General features: G+C 39.4%; 1 protein-coding gene across 1 annotated transcript in view; it reads left to right on the top strand.

Moving 5' to 3' along the window:
* SNCA (synuclein alpha) overlaps positions 1 to 17,787 on the top strand; it is a 73,246-nt gene that overhangs the window by 6,384 nt on the left and 49,075 nt on the right. Inside the window, exons 3-4 of the mRNA XM_042808409.1 lie at positions 45 to 86; positions 8,258 to 8,403. Coding sequence (XP_042664343.1) covers positions 45 to 86; positions 8,258 to 8,403 — 188 coding nt within the window. The remainder of the gene's footprint in view (positions 1 to 44; positions 87 to 8,257; positions 8,404 to 17,787) is intronic.

The raw sequence follows: 17,787 nt of genomic DNA, 5'->3' as shown, positions 1-17,787 counted from the left end.
ACTTAAGAATATGTATTTTCAATCTAATATTGTTCTTTGTTTAGGTTCCAGGACCAAGGAAGGAGTTGTTCATGGTGTCACAACAGGTAAGACAATTATCTCTCAATTTCAACTGTTTCCCTACATTTGATTGACCAACCATTTAGTTGTTAAAAATTCTATGTTTTTTTTTGAGTGCACTCCAATTTATGAATGATAGAAAAATACAAAAAATTGAGAGGCAGAAAGCAACATTCATTTTGCCAGAATGTATACACTGTTTTACAATCAAATATGTAAATGCAATATAGTTGTTTCTATGTGAGGACAGTGTTTTGGGGGTTGTTCTGAATCAAAGTCAAGGTGTGCTGGTATGATCCATGAGACTAATGAAACCAGTTTCCTAAATATAAGGAAATAGCTTGCTTTTGTAGAAATGAAGGGTCCCTGTGTTGTTTGTTTATTGCCAAAGGTGAAATACTCTGTGCTGGAAAGTTATAAACTAGTTGGCATAATAAAGTGAAGTGTCATTTTTTTTTTTTTTTTGTAGTTTGACCTATAGAAACAGAAAGCCTGACTTGGGTGCCCAGGTTTGTCTCCTTGTGATCTGAGAAGGCAGAACAGTGGGAACTGGAGGAGAGTTGTGGAAGGCAAAGTAGGGAGGGACTTGGACATATGTCAGGAGGACTTTAATCTACTGATTTAGGAGCTCATAGTAGGACAAGACTGATACTAGTGGAAGAGACAGGAATTACTTCAACAAACGAAGGAGGGGAAATAACGTAGAGGGAGCCTCCTTCATTTGGTAGGGATGGTGAGAGCTAGTTAGAAAGGAAAAACCACATGCAGTGTTTGCAGTTAAGGCCAATGAGGTCAGCAACATGTTGTGCTTAAGTCTTTTAGTCTATCCACAGTGAAGCTGGCATGCAGAATGGAGTTTCACCTCCACAGTCGCTAACTCAGCGCTGCCGTACAGTCGCTCCTGTTGCCTGCAGCCCGTGTGATTACACCCAAGCCACCGTTAGGTGTAACTACTGCGTGAGGACTGCAGTGTGAGGAGTGGTGATGGGGGTTACGCGTGGGCCCACGCAGGCAGGGAAGGACCGCAGCTCGACTGGGCACGTTCCCCACGCGGCTTCCCCCCACCTGGGCTTCAGGCTGTGTGCGGGGATGCTCCCCGAGATGCAGGGCAGCTGTGGGGGGTGCGGCCTGGTGTCCGAGCTGCAGGAGAAGGTGGGCAGGCTGAGTTCTGTCTGAGGAGGAGATTGACCCACGGAGCTGGGCTCTGCCATCTCTGGTGCATGCAAGCCAGCTCAGTGTGGCTGCTACGGAGGCAGGTCCAGGATCTGTTTTGTGCGAGGAGGAAGGCAGTGTTGTGGGAAATAAGGAGGGGTGGAGTCAGGTTCCTGCACAGAGCTGGAAGAGGAACCCTCTCAGCTACCTTTATAGAATAGGTGCAAGGCTCCGGGTATGGTAGACAATAACACACAATAAGATAGAGGAGGAACCTGTGTAAACACCCTCACCAAGGGCACCTCAACCAACCTGTCACAGCAAGACCTGCATTAAGACCAGCGCCAGGAAGAAACAACGGTGAGTTATGGTCATTGGTGACTCCCTCCTGAGCAGAACAGAGGCACCCATTGGCAGACCAGACCCTTTTTTCAGGGAAGTTTGCTGCCTCTCTGGGGACCCAATTGTGGATGTCACCAGGTGACTGATGAGCTTAATACAACCTTCAGACTGTTAACCTCTCCTGATTTTTCATGTGGGTACTAATGATGTTGCAACCAGAAGTGCAACGTTGATCATAAGAGATTTCAGAGCCCTGGGAAGACTGCTAAATGATTGAGGAGCACAGGCAGTGTTTTCCTCAGTCCTCCCAGTAACAGGGAGAGATTTTGGAAGAAACAGGCATGCCCAAGACATCAATACCTGACTCCAGGACTGGTGCCTCTGCCTGAACTTTGGCTTTTGTAATCATGGAAGAGTCTTTGAAACACAAGGTATGATAGGGCCTGATGGGATCCACCTGTGTCTTTGCTAGTAAGGTGGCAGGACTGATTGAGAGGGCTTTAAACTGGTGCATCTGGGGCTTCAGAGAATTCCATGTGAGCTTAATACCTGAGTATCACCTGTGCTCTTACTGGTTCTTCATCCCAGCCTGAGGTCTGTTTCCCACAACACACAGAGAGTGCAGTTTCAGATGATGTGTTCTTGCTGCAACCACAGTCGCACTGCCACTGCACTGTGGACATGCTCTATCACTCCCTCTGTTCCTAAAAGATTCTTGTGACTCATCAGTGTGTCCCACTGGAGCTGGTTGGGTAGGAAGATAGGAGGGAAATGGTTTATGGGAAAGAAACAAATTTCAGAGTTTTGTTAAACTGATTTGAATTTGTCACAGTTAAGAGGGTTTCAGAATGATTTTTAGAACTGCCTAATCTCTCAGTAGCAACAGCACTTTCAAACTTTGAAGTTAATGCTGGGCATGTGTATTCACAGCATTTCTACACTGAAAAAAAGAGTAAATTTGCATTTTCAATTGATTTGCAGGGATCATTTTAGGTGTGAACTGAAACCAGTAACCAATAATTTGTAGCAAATGGCAAAATGAATGGAAGTCTTTGATCTCTACAGAGTGCAGAAAAAAGCCTCAGCTGACCATGGTGCATTGAATAGAATGTGTAATTTTCTGATGTAGAATATGGGACTTCTGGAGATGTGAAGAAAATGCATAGTCAAGAAATTTAAGGTGTTTTTCCCCTAGGAAATTAGAAATCAAGTAAGTAAGGGAGTAGGAAAAGACTTCTTAATTCTTGTTCTGTGTACAGCCACTGTATCTTTCACCTGTGCTCACATAAGCCGGTGCAAAGGATAAACAACTGCAGGTAAACTTAACTTGGCAATACTTAGTATCACAACCCAAATAAATGATTGAGAAGTCAGTCAAGGCTATTGTTAGTAACAAAACTGAACAGAACACCTGTGATATTCCATCAGAGTTTAGCCTCAGGCTAAATGTGCATGTTCTTGTTACGAGGTTTGAAATCTCTGCATGGTAGACTTCAATTAAGAGAAATTTTCAGAGGGATCATTACTATAACCAGTAGAGGATTGCAGTAAAATGAGATTTGAGGCACGTCTATCTAGTATCATCATGCATGCGGTAACAGAAACTGGCAGCACTAGCAAGCAAGTTAATAGAGGTGATGTTCACCAAGCTGGGCTGTGGTATAATAAAAGTCAAGGGTGTTTGCACATGCGTGAAACTTGTTGAAGCACTGGGACTGTGTAGTAGGCTAGCTTGGTGGGGAGCTTCTTTCCCTCCTCCTAACAGAAACAGTTGATCTCGAATGCTGCGAGTATCCATCTTTATCTGATTGCAGTATGTGTAGTGAGACAGGAAATTTTAAGTAGATGAATATAATTTTTGACAGATTTGAAAATATACATTAACTTTTGTTCTGGAAGATACGAAATGAACTACAAAGCCAAACATAAGGAGAGCACAGCTGTTACGTGCTGCACCTACGAATAGAAACTTCAAAAAAGTTACTTCAAATTTTACACAAAACAGCAGTCGTTCCTCATCCACTGTAGGAAATGGGTGACACGGTATGAAACACCCAAAGCTTGGAAATAGTGGGTTCTGTGCCGCAGTTAGCTTCCTTCTGGCCTATTAAACTATTTGAAAGGAGTTTGGCCATTGAATGAAAATGGAAAATACATTGAGGACATGCAGGTTGGAATGTGGCAAAATCCAAAGAGCACAATTACTAAAATTAAATGGTATGGGCTTGGTAGTGTAAGAACAGAGGAACTGTTTGGGCTTATATTTTTAAAATAAAAAAATAAAAAGTGTTACAAGTCTAGGAAAAATTGTTCTGACAAGCAGAGAAGGTAGGTAAAACCAGATTTGTAGAGATGCTATGAGATATAATATGAAGACACTGAGAAATTATAGTGAAGTTGCCTTAGAGATCAAATCAATTTAATTCAGTACTATTAAAGTTGATGTGACAAAACTGCCTTTCAGAGTACTTGCAGAGACCTACTTGTCTCATTTCATAGGGCTCAGAGTTTGCCAGTTCTGGTGGTCTTATGATGCACCAGGGTGTTAATATCATGTGAAACCTGAGGTGAAATAGGACATTTTGTTACGTGAATAAAAATGATTTAAGAGGTTGGAGACAGTCAAATGCAAACTAGAAACACAGATCAAAATGGGGGTGTGTTCACAGTTGTGCAGTCAGTCCTTTCTTACTCCTCGAGTTTCAAGGTCTTGCTAGTTTTGATAATTTTGCACAGTTTGTGGTTTAAAACCCTGTGCTGGTAAAGGGACTGGGAGCAGACACCTCAAAGTGCAGAACAACTAAAAATGCTTTTCAGTTGCTTTCCAAACTCAGAAATACTAGACTGAGATGTTTCTTGCTTGAAACAAAGTATGACCTGCTTGCACCAGGTTTAGTGGCATCAAGACACTGCAAAATGAGGATACCAAGCTATAATTCACAGGAATACGGTGAGCGTGTTATTTGTCATCACCTTTTCTCAGAACTTCTGAAGATGAAGAATCTTTGCTTGTTGGTTTTATGGAGTGTTAGCTCATGTGTCTGACTTGCCTGCCTAATTAACATGTCTACTGGCCTTTGACTGTAAATGCATAATTCATCCATCTTGCTTCTCTCCCAGGGATACGTGTCCAGAAATGTATGGTATCAAAGATGAAATATTTACATTCCATCTCCTGACAGCCACAGCAAAGCACTGGTTTGTACAAAAGATCAGGGCCAAAAAGCCCTTGATACTTTACCCACGTCTCCGTTTCCTGAAATGGAGTCAGGACACAATATCAACAGTTTTGAACTGTAGTCAAGTGTTTTGCTTAAATCTTTTATCACATCATTCTTGTTTGTCTTAACTTTCTCAGCCATTGATATTCCTGTTTTAACTCCATCAGGTATCTTACAGTAAATTGTGTGAATTAAAGATCCCCCAATGTATTTATGGCTTCTTTGTAAATGAATTCTTCGAGTACCTAGGGCAACCTTATTCAAAAGTATATTGGTGCAGTAAGAGTAATTTCAGTAATTCAGAGAAATCTTGTGGTTTTCATCTACTTTTATTGTTCAAAATTGAAAGCAGCTAGTTCTCGTTTTGAATTGCTCTGAAGGTTTCACATTGGTATCATGTGTTACCCAGTTGTCTATAACAAGTAGGGAAAAGAAAGCTTCAGTGCTAAGAATTTTTGCACAGTGCTATAGTTAGTATTAGATCTTCAATTTCAAAGTTAGCCTTGGCTTGTTCATTGTACGCAACCCCAGGATCATTTACTGGAATGGACAGTGTCTGCATAGGTGGACAGAAGTAATCAGACCATAGCATGGCAGAGCTCTGCAGAAGCTTACTTTTTCTCAGCACTGTGGTGCAAAGCAGACATCAGCTTTACAAAGACTTAGTAGTTTAAGATCATTAAACAAACTGGTATTCAGATTAATTTAATTAGTTGGTATCAACCCTCTGCATTCTGAACTGATTTATTTGTGCACACTTAATGCTTTTCCCTTGTTACTATTTAGTGTAAGCAATTAACTATATGAGAGTGGAAACCTATTTTCTTTTTATTTCTCTTGTTGCTAGGGTTCCAGAGCTGAAGGGTCACCAAGCTGGGGCATATTTACAGAGTTACTCTGGTAATAGGGACTTTGATGGTGTTTAGACATTCCTTAAACAGGAAGGAAGACTCTTTCGCCTGCCAGTATGAGTACTTTTGCAAATCTGTGCTATGTGTATAGTTTGCTGGATTTATCGTCATGGCTCTGATTTCTGAAGCAGTGTATGAGAGATCTTTCATGCTACCTCCTGCGTCAGCTTTCTTAAGCTATGTCTGAAATAGAAGCAATCTTAAATATGCTACTTTTGTTACTACTTTTATCAGGTATCTTGTGCCAGTAACAGCGTTAGCAGCCTGATTCTTTGCTTTTTTGTTTTGTTTGCATGTACCAAGCCTTTCCTTGGGTAGTGTGTTTCTGAGAGGAGAAAATAAAGCTTCAGACAGAGCTTTCTCTTCTCAGAACACTCTAATACTGGGCACAGCGACTGCTGGATAGTTGCTCTTGGCAGATGGTCATACGTGCCATGACAACATAGTCTGAGAAATGTGGTTTTAATAGTGGCATCAGGAATTGTGTGTTCTATATTGCAGCATCCACAGTGCACCCAATTTCACTGTCTTTCTTCATATTTTGCTTTTGAGGTCCAGTTTTTTTAAGGTCTTGAGATAATGAAACTAATTATGACTTGACAATGAACAGAGTAAAATAAAAAGGAATACTGAAACTTACTGAAGACACCACTTACTTTAAGGTGTTTTTTTGCAAGATGCTACTTTTTTTTTACATAGCTCTGAGATTTCTTCTTCTCATTCTAAGTAATATGAAAATGTTAACAAGTTTCGGTCTCATACTGTTATTCAGTTTGTTTCTGAAAGACTCTGTGCACAATCAGATCTTAATATTTTTTGGAAGATACAGTGTGTTACTAGGACACAAACCTTAAGAAACCTGTTTGCAAGAACTACTGAAAAACTTTCTATGTAGACTTCCATATGTAGAATTCAGAGCTTTTGTAGTCTATAGCTGATAATAATCAAATAGAGGATCTTAAGAGATGTTTTTCCTGCACTTGCTAATATTATGTCAAACCTGCCCTGAGGTCAACATTTCCTTTTCAGCAAAACTCAGGTTTTTGGTTGTGTTGTTGTTTTGGTTTTTTTTTTTTTTTTTTTATTTTTATTTTTTTTTTTTTCTGCAAAAAGCATGACAATAAAGTACTGGATGAGTACAATGACATTTCTTGTGAATTTGTATCTTATTAGCATGTATAGGTTGAAAGATCTTTGGAACAGACTGCTTTTCTGTTTCTACTTTCAGACAATGTATAGTCCACTATTGTCCTACTTTATAATGAAAGCTTCTGGTTTTGGTCATAGTAGAGATAATAATCAATCGGTTACTAATTTTTCACTTTAAGTTAGTTAGCATGAGTGCTAAATGATTTTTGATCAGCAGATATTTATTATTTGGGTCTTTAACAACAATTAGGAAGAAGCTGGAATGGTAACCAATGTGCCTGATGTGTAATTTTTATTAATGTCAGTCATGGCAATCTATGCTGTGTGTCCTGTGATATGGGCAGCTGATATGCTATGTAAGGGATTAAACAGATCTAATTAACCATAGAAAGTCTTCTCTTCATATGTTCTTCCCTAAAACATCTCTAAAAGGATGGCCAATCTGCCAGGCAGAATCCATCCCATGCTCATAAAGGGTGCAAAAAGAGCTATGAATATGCTTTATGGATGAGATGGCATTTGGGCTGAAGGAACCTATATGATTAGTTAGAACTACTACTGGATGTTTTTGAAGAACAGTCCCTTGTTTAGATGAGTAAATGTGTTTTTTTCAGAAAATCTGGCCACATAACTTTAAGGCATGAAGTCATCCCATCTCTTAGAGTGGTTTCACTGTAGTGGAAGCTGCTGTCAGAAGGAGCCCGTGGGGATGAATGAGCAGAAAGAATCCAGTAATATTCTGAAAGGTAGAATGGCAACCGCTGATGTATATGTAGGCTAAATGAGTTGTTGTTTCCTTGGGGCTTGGAAGTTAGCTATTAATCCAGTTTGCTTTGGCATCTTTGACATTCAGTCTTTTTGTAGATTAGTATGTTATGGATGGATGCATCAGCAGTAGCGCAAAAAATCTCAGAGAACCAGATAAAAGGCTGTATTAGAAATTCTGAGCAACAGTAGCTCTGGTATATTTAAAAAAATAAAAGAACAATTAATGGCTTTCGAATTTAATGCAAACAATATTGTCTTCCTTGCCCTGTAACATGCAGGAAGTGTTTGGTGGACTAATTGGAATGCAATTCCAAACTGGGATATATTGAATGCAATTATTATACATTACACAGTGAGCTGGGCATAATAAGGGCCCGTAAGTAATAACTTTTCTTCCCTAAAGTACAACTAGATATGAATGAAAATGTCAAATGTCTTTCACATGAAAGAAATTATGGTGCAAATAAGGCTTATTTTTACCTCTGCTGCTCCAGTGTTACCAGATGGATAGTCTCATTTCTTAAGATCCACTTGGGGTACACAAAGTGTAATGGCCTTATGGCTGTACATGATGTTGGGCTGTCAGTGATAGATTCTCTGAAGAACTTACAGCTCCCAGAGCCATAATGTGGTTTTCCGTCTTCTGCTTTTCAGTGGCTGAGAAAACCAAAGAGCAAGTGTCTAATGTTGGGGGAGCTGTGGTGACAGGAGTGACGGCGGTGGCCCAGAAGACAGTGGAAGGAGCAGGAAACATTGCTGCAGCCACTGGCTTGGTGAAGAAGGATCAGTTGGCCAAACAGGTTTGTTTATTTACAGTCTTTTCCAGATGAAGAAGTGAATGATGAGTGGCTTCTCTGAACCGAAGAGCAAAGGGAGTGTTTTCTTTTGTGTCTGTCAGTGGTAGGAGTGCAGGATGATTTGTGTTGCGCTAAACAAATGATCAGCAAAGAAAATATCTGCTGTTTACAGCTTGTATTTTGAGTGACCTGCAGGAGTTTGGAACTAGCGTAGGATTGGGCATCTAGCTCACTCTCCTGAAAAGTCTTAACAAATTTGCATCACTGTTTAAAGTGTGATCTAGTGGTGATTCTGAACTCAGCAGCCTCTAGTGGGGCCAGGAGCTGTAGGATTGCTGTACAGTTGAAGGAGAAGATAACTCTTTTTCCAAATAACTCAGGATTGAAAGGCAACCCGCTAGAGCTGAACAGTCAAACAGGAAATCTCAGGTTTAACAGCACAGTTTGTAACTGCAGATGAAGAGCAGAAGGGATCAGGTACCAGTCCACTGACTGGTTAGCTACATTGCATCTACAGTCAAGATCTAGCTGGAGACTCACCATCTTCCATGAATACAGTGGCATGAACTCAAAAACACCTCCAAATTGTTCTGCCTTCATCAGATTAAATTTGCTTTACCTCATCCTATGATACACCCTGTAGATATTTTTATTCTGGCACCAAGGTGAACATTAAGTATTTGTGCAATACCAAGAGTTACTGTACTTTTGTTGCTGGTACACTGCAGTCAGTCTTCCGCTTACACTAGGTGAAAAGTGACCCCCAATAGCTAGTGGGAATGATGTTTTCCAAAATGTGTATAGTGCTGTTCAGACACAAAAACAACCTGGAAGAAACAAATACCTCCTCTTGTACTGTTTTCTGTATGAACATTTAAGTGTTAGGAAAAAATGGGATTATGAACAATATTGGTATTTGCACAAAAATATGGGTGTTGTATGGATTTAGCATGAAGAAGTTCTATGGTGTATCTGATTTCTAGTTAGTGTCCAGAAGAGCTGTTAAAATTGAATCCTTAAAACCTTTTGTTTATCCTTATCTGTTATTGAAGTATATTCCTGTCTATCTGACAAATCCTATTGGTGCTTTAGTTTCGGGGGAAAAAAGGGGGATTACATTGTGGTAGGCATTCACTCCACAGTAGTAGATTGGTCTTGAAAACATCTCACAAGTGGTTTTGTTCTCTTTCAAAGCAGTTTTCCTGGGGGGCTTTTTAGTCCTTTTTTGTTCAGCTATAAGTAAAATGTTGCTTTTGATGTGGCCATGGTCCATTGTAAAAGCCATATTGAAGATTCACAAAATCGAGTATCTGATAAACTGCCAGGGGATACACAAATATGGCATGGCCACAGTAGCCCCTAGTTTCTGCTAGAGCTCTTTCGTAGTATTACAGAGAGTATTCTTTTCTGTTTGTAGCGCTTCAAGCTCAGTGTCATAAGGATCATCTTTGTTGTAGTATGCAATTACCTACTTTAGTATTGACCATACCTACTATTTTTTTTTTATCTTAATATTAATAGATACATATAGATCCTTATAAAGTGTGAAGCAAATCTCTGCTGACTTCCATTTAATTCTGTTCTGTATATTGTAAAGCTTTAATAAGAATCGTGATGGCTGTAACAGCATAAAATCACATCTGTGACATTAAAGAACATCCATAATGTACATGCATACTATTCCATAGCCCTATAAATAGCATCATTATTCTGAACTGGTGCTTTGTTCTTTAGATATGCAAAACCATTCATTTGATTCTTGAAACTGTTATTTTTAGACTGAGATTCTCAGTCATCCATGCAGTATGGCCACCTAGCTGATTAGTATCTGTGGCTCCTAGAAGACTGCTCTGTCTCGACTGTCTCTTACTGGTTTTGCATAGGATGAGTAGCCATTTCAAAAATGTTAGCATCAGAATTGAATCATGTAAAGGTAGTCTAAAACCTAATACATTTGCATTCCTGTGCAGTTCAGAGGCATATGAGGTAGATTTTTTTTTTTTTTTTTTCCTTGGATTTTCTGGGTAAACTGACAGTTGGATGGGGACCAGGGGACGCAGGTCACTTGTGGGAAACGGGGTGAGTCTTTCTGAAATACGAAAAGGTGCCAACCGGGTACAATCAAAATATCAATGCAACTTTGTTTTATCTCTGTATGGTTCTGTCTCTTAAGGCCATGATATCTCTAGTGTTATCTAAACTGGGAATAGGAGTCCATGACTTGCAAATTCATTCCCTGAGCTTCAGCATGGGTAGCCAGTGGCTTTGGCAGGCTATTCTTTCTATGGACATCTATATGGACAGTTGTTCTAAAGCAAAGGGCTATGTATCCCATGTGCAAGATGAAGACTTACCTTGCTTACACAGTGTAAGCAAGTCATGGGATTTGACAGGGAATTGCAAATGAAGCATATTCATTGAAAGTGGATATAAGGATGATTGCAGGCTGTTTTTCCACAGAAGTCTAAAAAGCATTAGCCACTAATCTGTTATTTTAGTTGGCTTCTAAACTTGTGACAAATTATTTCTTGCAGTTCACATGGACCCACATAATCGAGTCCAAATCTTCCAACTGAACATAGCAAACAGTGATCTCCTGAGGCCCCTTCCAACCTGCACTATCCTGTGAACTGCTATAAGCTCAACCTCCATGCAGCTGGAGGAGTTTGCTTATTTGCCATCAACTGCAGGATCTGGGACCATGAAATAAATATAGAATCGTAGAATATCTCAAGTTGGAAGAGACCCATAAGGGTCATTGAGTCCAACTCCCTTCTCCTTGCTGGGATCAGCTGCTTCCAGGCATGTGTCTGGAAGCCCATCTAAACTAATAGTCATTGCTAGGATCTGCTACTAGTGATGTGCTCTCCTGTGTGACAGCCTGCAATCTGGCGCGGTGACTGGCATTATTCTTGTGCCCCGATGGAAGTCTGGTTTTGACTTTCAGCTAAGTGAAAGCAGTCATAGTGTTTCTTTACCTACAGTATTTATACAAAGGAAATACTAAGCAGATAATCGGTAAAATGCTTTCTTGATGTCTGCTCAAGGTTACCTAGTGCAGCCTTTAAGACTGGCGTGCTTTGGACCATGAAGCACAGGTTTAACTATCCAACTGAAGCCAGGCTGGAGGGCTGCTGTCACACCATGCTGTCACCTACCCACCTGGCAGCCCATGTAAGCAGGCAGTGCAGAGTGACAGCTGAGACTAGTGAGTGTCAGGGCAGACTTGACAGCACCCATCTGAGGGCTGCCTGGGGGATTTATGCTTTGGCAGAAACTCACTGCTCAGCACAGCAAGGGACGTGCCTGTTAGTAGGCTAGAATCAATTATAAAAGGGTTAATTATAAAATGCAAGTAGCATTTTAATAAATGACAAAACAATTCTTAAGATTATATAGATTCCAAAAGTTCTTTCATGCATTGCCAGCATGCGTCTACTCAGAAATGATTTCTAATGCGCATTAGCATTTAGCATACAGCATATTAAAAATGGATTAACTCTTTAAAAACTATTTGTAATTTTACTAGTTTGTAATTAGAGCCTAATTTTAAAACCTGCTCATAATAATACTGTTATTTATAATCACTGGGACTCTTCCTGGAAGCAGAAAAGAAGTTGCTTCTCTTTTTCATGCTTTTTTTGTCTCTGTTAAGAGAAAATGATAAGCTGGCTGTGACATCAGAAAAATCATAAGTACTGGGTTATTGTTGTGGTTTAAACCTGGCCGGCAGCCAAACACCACGCAGCTGCTCGCTTACCCTCCTCCATCTGGGAGATGGGGAAGGAAATCAGAGAGGTAAAGGGAGACTCATAGGTTAAGATAAAAACAGTTTAATAATTGTAATAAAATAAAACAAGAACAATAATAGAAAGTACAAATGGGTAACGCACAACGCGACTGCTCACCACCCACCGACTGATGCCCAGCCCGTTCCCGTCTGGCCATCCCGGAATACCAAGATCCCGCAATTGCAATCCCAGAAGCGAGGGAGACCCCCCTCCTTCCCGGCTGCCCCTCCCTTATACACTGAGCACGACGCTACCTGATGTGGAATATTTCACCGGCCAGGCTGGGGCAGGTGCTCTGGCCGTGCTCCCTCCCAGCTCCTTGTGCACCTGCGCACGGGCAGGACAGGGGGAGGTGGGGAGTCCTTGATCTCTTAGCAACAACTGAAAACATCAGTGTATTATCAGCACTCTTCTCATACCAAATCCCATCCTGAGTCCAAAACACCGCACTATTCTAGCTACTGAGAAGAAAAATGAGCTCTGTCCCAGCCAAAACCAGGACAGTTATACAGATAAAACATTTGTTTTAAGTTTATTTTGTGTCTGTGCATGTTTTATTTCTGTGTACAGTGTGAGTGTGCTTCTAAATTAAACAATTTTTTTTTTTTTAAAATAAGATTAATGATAATTGTGTTTACTGTATAAATGAACATGCTTTTTCCTAAGTTAAGCTGTGAAATCTTTTGAATATTCTATTTTCAGCTCAGCATGAACGTATAGAGCCAGATAGTATGGAAGGGTACAAGCTAGTGAATATCCAGTGTATAATACTGCCTGAGAACAAAATATGGATAACAAAGTTTATTATTTTCAGACAGGTAAATAACTAATTGAAGTTTTAAACCTCACTAAATCCATGTCATTTGGTTCTCTAGCATCTCAAGTGTAAATCGCTATGTAAATTCTATGATTTCTATTGTGAATAGTTTTACTTATATTGTTCTAGTACCAAAATCCCCAGTCAAGATGAAATATCAAGGTACTTTGAATCCCATGCAATGTTACAGTTAGGCCAATTGTGTGCTGTAGATCTTGCTAATGTAAACAGAGTAACAGACCTTGTCCTTACCATGTTTGGGTTCTATACGGATTGTGTTTGGTGTCTACATGTGCTAAATCCTTTTTCTTTCTAGAGTGTCTCTTAATTTAACATGTTTACAGCAAATGGCACTGTAAACACAAGTAATTACAGTAGCAGATAACATGGATAGATAACATACTTACAGAGCAGGTAATGTAACTCATTGGTTTCATCATCAAGCTTTCAGAGAAAAAGATTTTTAAGTGGGAAGACTGTCAATTCAGGCATTAGGCATTTTTTTCCCATAGAAAATATTATTTAACTAAAAGCCCTTGCTAATTGCATTTAATATGAAAATTAATATCAAGGAATGAAAGTGATGGCAAATTTGCTGTATCTGCTTCCCCTTCTCCCAGCCTGTATTTCCTGGGACTCCTTAGAATTTGAACACTATCCTAGCATAAACATTCAATGCAGCATACCACACAAGTGTAGAGTATTTCTTGTCTTATCATTTTCTTGGCCAGAATAACTAGTCTTACGAACAACCTAATTCTTCCATGGACCATTATACATTGCTTAGAGCCAATGTGAATCTGCTTTGGGGAATCACCGTAATCAAATACACTTATATGTAGGAGCCTTTTTCATCCTTTTTACAGGGAAGCTCCATGAGACATTGTGTGCTGCTGAGAATAAAGACATGGTGAAACACCTTTTAATTTTGATGAGAGCAACTCAGTTTTGATTAAGACACCAACCATCACAGTGTACTCCAGCCAGCTATTATTTGTTCATTTGGGCAATCTTACCAGGAGAAGGGGTGCAAACCCTGTAAGTGCCTCTGAAAATTTGTCTCTCAGTGGCAGAATGGAGGTTTCTTTTCTGCTTTATTAAACAACCATTTTTGAAAGATGAGGTATTGGTTGCATTTCAAAAATTTCTGTTTTGTCCTGTTGCAAACTAAGATTCCTGAGTGTTCCCAAAGAAGTTTTAATTACCACCTGTAGGGTTTTTTGTGGTTTGTTTTTTTTTTGTGTTTTTTTTTTTTTTTAAAAAAAAAGCTTAATACGAAATCTTTAGGTTCTGCACTTTACATTTTGAATTTTAGAAATGCAGAGATTGGTTTAGAAATCCTTCTATATGAATTTTATACAGAAAGAACCAGAAACTTAGGATTGACATTTGACTTTTACTGAAGTTATCTTGGATAGCAGACCCCAAAGTTTAAATGTCCAACATTAAAGTCTCCATCACTGTTTTAGTAGTCCCCTTGCTACCTGCATACAATATAAATGCTTTGCTTAGTTCTTGAAAAAGCTGAAACAGGCTTTTTCTCATTTTGTCTCTTTTTGAGATGTATTTTGCATAATTTATTTCCTACTGTGCCGTAATACTGACATGCCACATGGAAAATTCTTGAAACTTTTCATGTACTTTTTTGTAAAGAAGGTTCCAGAAATAGGTCTAATCATGGCAAAATCTGGGTTTGGGTGGAACCATGCATTTTGATAGAATATGAGTATCTCTTAGTTTTCTTTATGCTCAGTATACTCTAAAGGATGCTTGGCTCATTAAAGGATCATCATTCCCCGTCTTCTTTCCAGTCTGTGAGTCAGTTAATCTTGAAAAGCTTAGCTCAGAAACACAAAGGAAAAGCTACGGAACAGAGATATCCATTTTCCTTCTTCAGAAAGGGAGGTAGGGAGGTTTTCCACCTTTCCATTAAATTTTATACTATTACCCAGCTCATGTCCCAGAAGGCTAACAGACCCCATCAAAAAACAGGACAATAAGCACAAGTTATATGAGACTTAAACTGCTGTTGTTTTGTTGTGATAAGCAGATTTATTAATCTCCCATAGAGATGGGAGGAAAAAGTCAAGCCTTGAATTAAGCAAAGAAATTTCAATAAGATTTTGGTGTGACAAATGCAGAAATAGCCTCTACCCGATTAACTTCTGGAGTTGATACTTTCCTGTAGACACTATAGAGCAAGCAGGCTGCAGGTGTGCAGCAACATTTAATTGCCCTCCTCAACTACTTCTTGCCATTTATGGCTCTAATATAAGGTCACAGTAGAGAATGGATAATTTTATGATTAAAGATATGTAATCTAGATCCCTAGCAAGCCTGCCAAGCAGCTGGAGGTCTAACCCTCTACACCTGAGCCAGACAGTGCCAGTTCTGTCGCGTGGTGCGATGCAGAGGGGTGGGATTTTGATTGTTCAGGGTGAGCCTGACCATGGTTCTGATGTGACACTCTTGGTCTGTAGGAGCAATTACAGCAGTGGTTTGGAAAGTTTGCATACTGTGGTTTCTGGTAGGATAAGTAGCAGACAGTAAAGCTTCCTCAAGGAAGCCAAAGTGTTTTAGATGATGTATAAGAGAATGTCTGCTCAGGTAGTCATGTCTAAACATCAGTCAGACAATTCTTGCTTTCAAATTTCTATTTAAATCATAACACATGAAGAGCACATAGTTTGAGATAGGTTTTACTTTTTCCCTTACTGTTTTATTTCTTGATCTATGAATAATCTGTGAGTGACTGTTGCAAAACTGAGAGAAAATTTAGCAGCAATTAACAGTATTTCCTTCTTTAATGTATGTAGATGGATTGAGAGTGAAAGAATGAGGAGGGAGATTCCCCATTAGAGGTTGCACATTGCTCAGGAGCTGAATCACAGAAGACCTCTCTTAAGAGAAAGTATTTGTTACCTGTTTCTTTGAATTCATGAAGGGAGCTGGGCTGTCAGTGAACTGACATATCTCTTTGATTGTAGCGTAGTTGAACTGATTTATTTTGATAGGGCCTTTCTTGATGGTCTTAGAACTAACAATGGTTTATTGTATTAAAACATCTGTAACAAATCAATTCTGTAAAGCTAATCCATGTTCTTGAGACAGGAAACTCTGATTTATTATAAAAAGGTGCCCATAGGTAGGCAATATTAAGGTTTTGAATCTGCTTTACGTACACAATCAAATCTTGCCCTCATGACAGTGCACCTATTTTTTGGATGGGAAAGCTCAGGAGTCATCTAGGTTGTACAGAGATATGAATGTCATTAGACTAGTGAAATTGCATTACGAGCCTGTATGAATGCTCTGTATTGGAATGCAAGTGGCTTTGATTCAGGGATTTGTAATTTGTTTCCAAAATAAATTCACCAATTAGAGTTGAGGCCACTTAATGTAGTTTTATTAATACAGTTCTGTTTTCGTTTGCTGTTTCCATATGGGCAAGGCCCACATATGTAACTTAGTAGATGTTGGTACTGCATAATGGCACTGTAAAGAACAGTACAGAGTTATTGAAGCAGATTCTAATATTTACAAACAATTTTATTTGGTGAAATATGCTAACGATGCCCACAGAAAACAGTTTGATAAATAGGAGGGCTCCAGAAGTCACAAAGCCAGAAAGGTAATCTCATGTTCTTCTACCTTTCTTTTGCTTTATGATAAGATCTTACCTGTCGCTTTCTTCTCAGCAGATACGTTCTGGTAGCACTTCTGGACATGAGTAGCTTGATTTTATTTCACTCTGAACATCACTGTTTGAAATATTTAAAATTAGGCTGGGCAAGATAGAGATGAATATGCTCAGAAAATAATAATACTCAAGAAAAAAAACAGATGGTGAAAGATGCATGACTCCTGATAGGAGTGCATGAGTTTCTCTGTTTGTTGAAGAGAATGTTGAAGTGCTGAGAGGATTTTGAATTGAAACCTGTGCTTGGCATCCCTGGTTAGCAGAGAAAATGCCTTTCCTGCTGCGGAGCATGTTGTCACTACTTTTCCTCAGAGAGCAAAATAGCAGTATTTAAAGGAAGACCATGTTCTCTGTGTCAAAGCATTTCTGTGCATTGGCATCTGTGACTGAAGCAGAACTTCAGTTGAGTCACAAGGGAAGAAAACTTGTGCAGTATTACCTAAATATGCTGGAGGTTATTGCTCTTCATTAATTCAGGAACAAATATGAGTTTAATGTAAAGGTCTTGTGAGTTTTTCTGGCTTCCTAATGGCTTTCATGCTGTGAGATAACATTTTAGTGCAGACTGATGTTCCAGGTCTACCTGCTGGTAGACTTCACTACTTCTGATCATAATGTATTCCTAATTACCTGTGGAGGGATTAAGTTGAGGAGCTTTTGGGTGGCATCACATTGCTCTTTGTTTCTATCAATTGCTTAACCACAGATTTAGCTTTGCCCCTGGGGAAATAAAGTACCCCCATCCTTAACTGAACGTGCCTCTTTCCCTTGATCTCCAAGAGCAATTGTTCACTAGCTGATAGAAGGGTGAACACATTCTCCATTAGAAATTGTTCCTATGTTGTGATAATGAGGTAATATTTGTAATATCTACAAATAGCAGAACACAATTTTTCATTTCTCTCTTTAACTTGTGATGCTCCTCATCCTTTTACCAGGAGAGTGACTTTTGCATTTACTATAAGGATTTGCTTGTCTGCAGTCTATGCTCTTTTTCCTCCCTCCTTGTGTTCTTTACTTCAGCCTCCCTTCCACCTCCTGTACCCTCCATCTCAGATTTTCTTTCAAACTAACCTAAT

The sequence above is a fragment of the Tyto alba genome, unplaced genomic scaffold (genome assembly GCF_018691265.1).
Source record: "Tyto alba isolate M040663 unplaced genomic scaffold, T.alba_DEE_v4.0 Super-Scaffold_6, whole genome shotgun sequence".
Taxonomy (NCBI): domain Eukaryota; kingdom Metazoa; phylum Chordata; class Aves; order Strigiformes; family Tytonidae; genus Tyto; species Tyto alba.
Note: the sequence above shows the minus strand (reverse complement) of the source record. Positions and strands in the feature narration are given on the sequence as shown.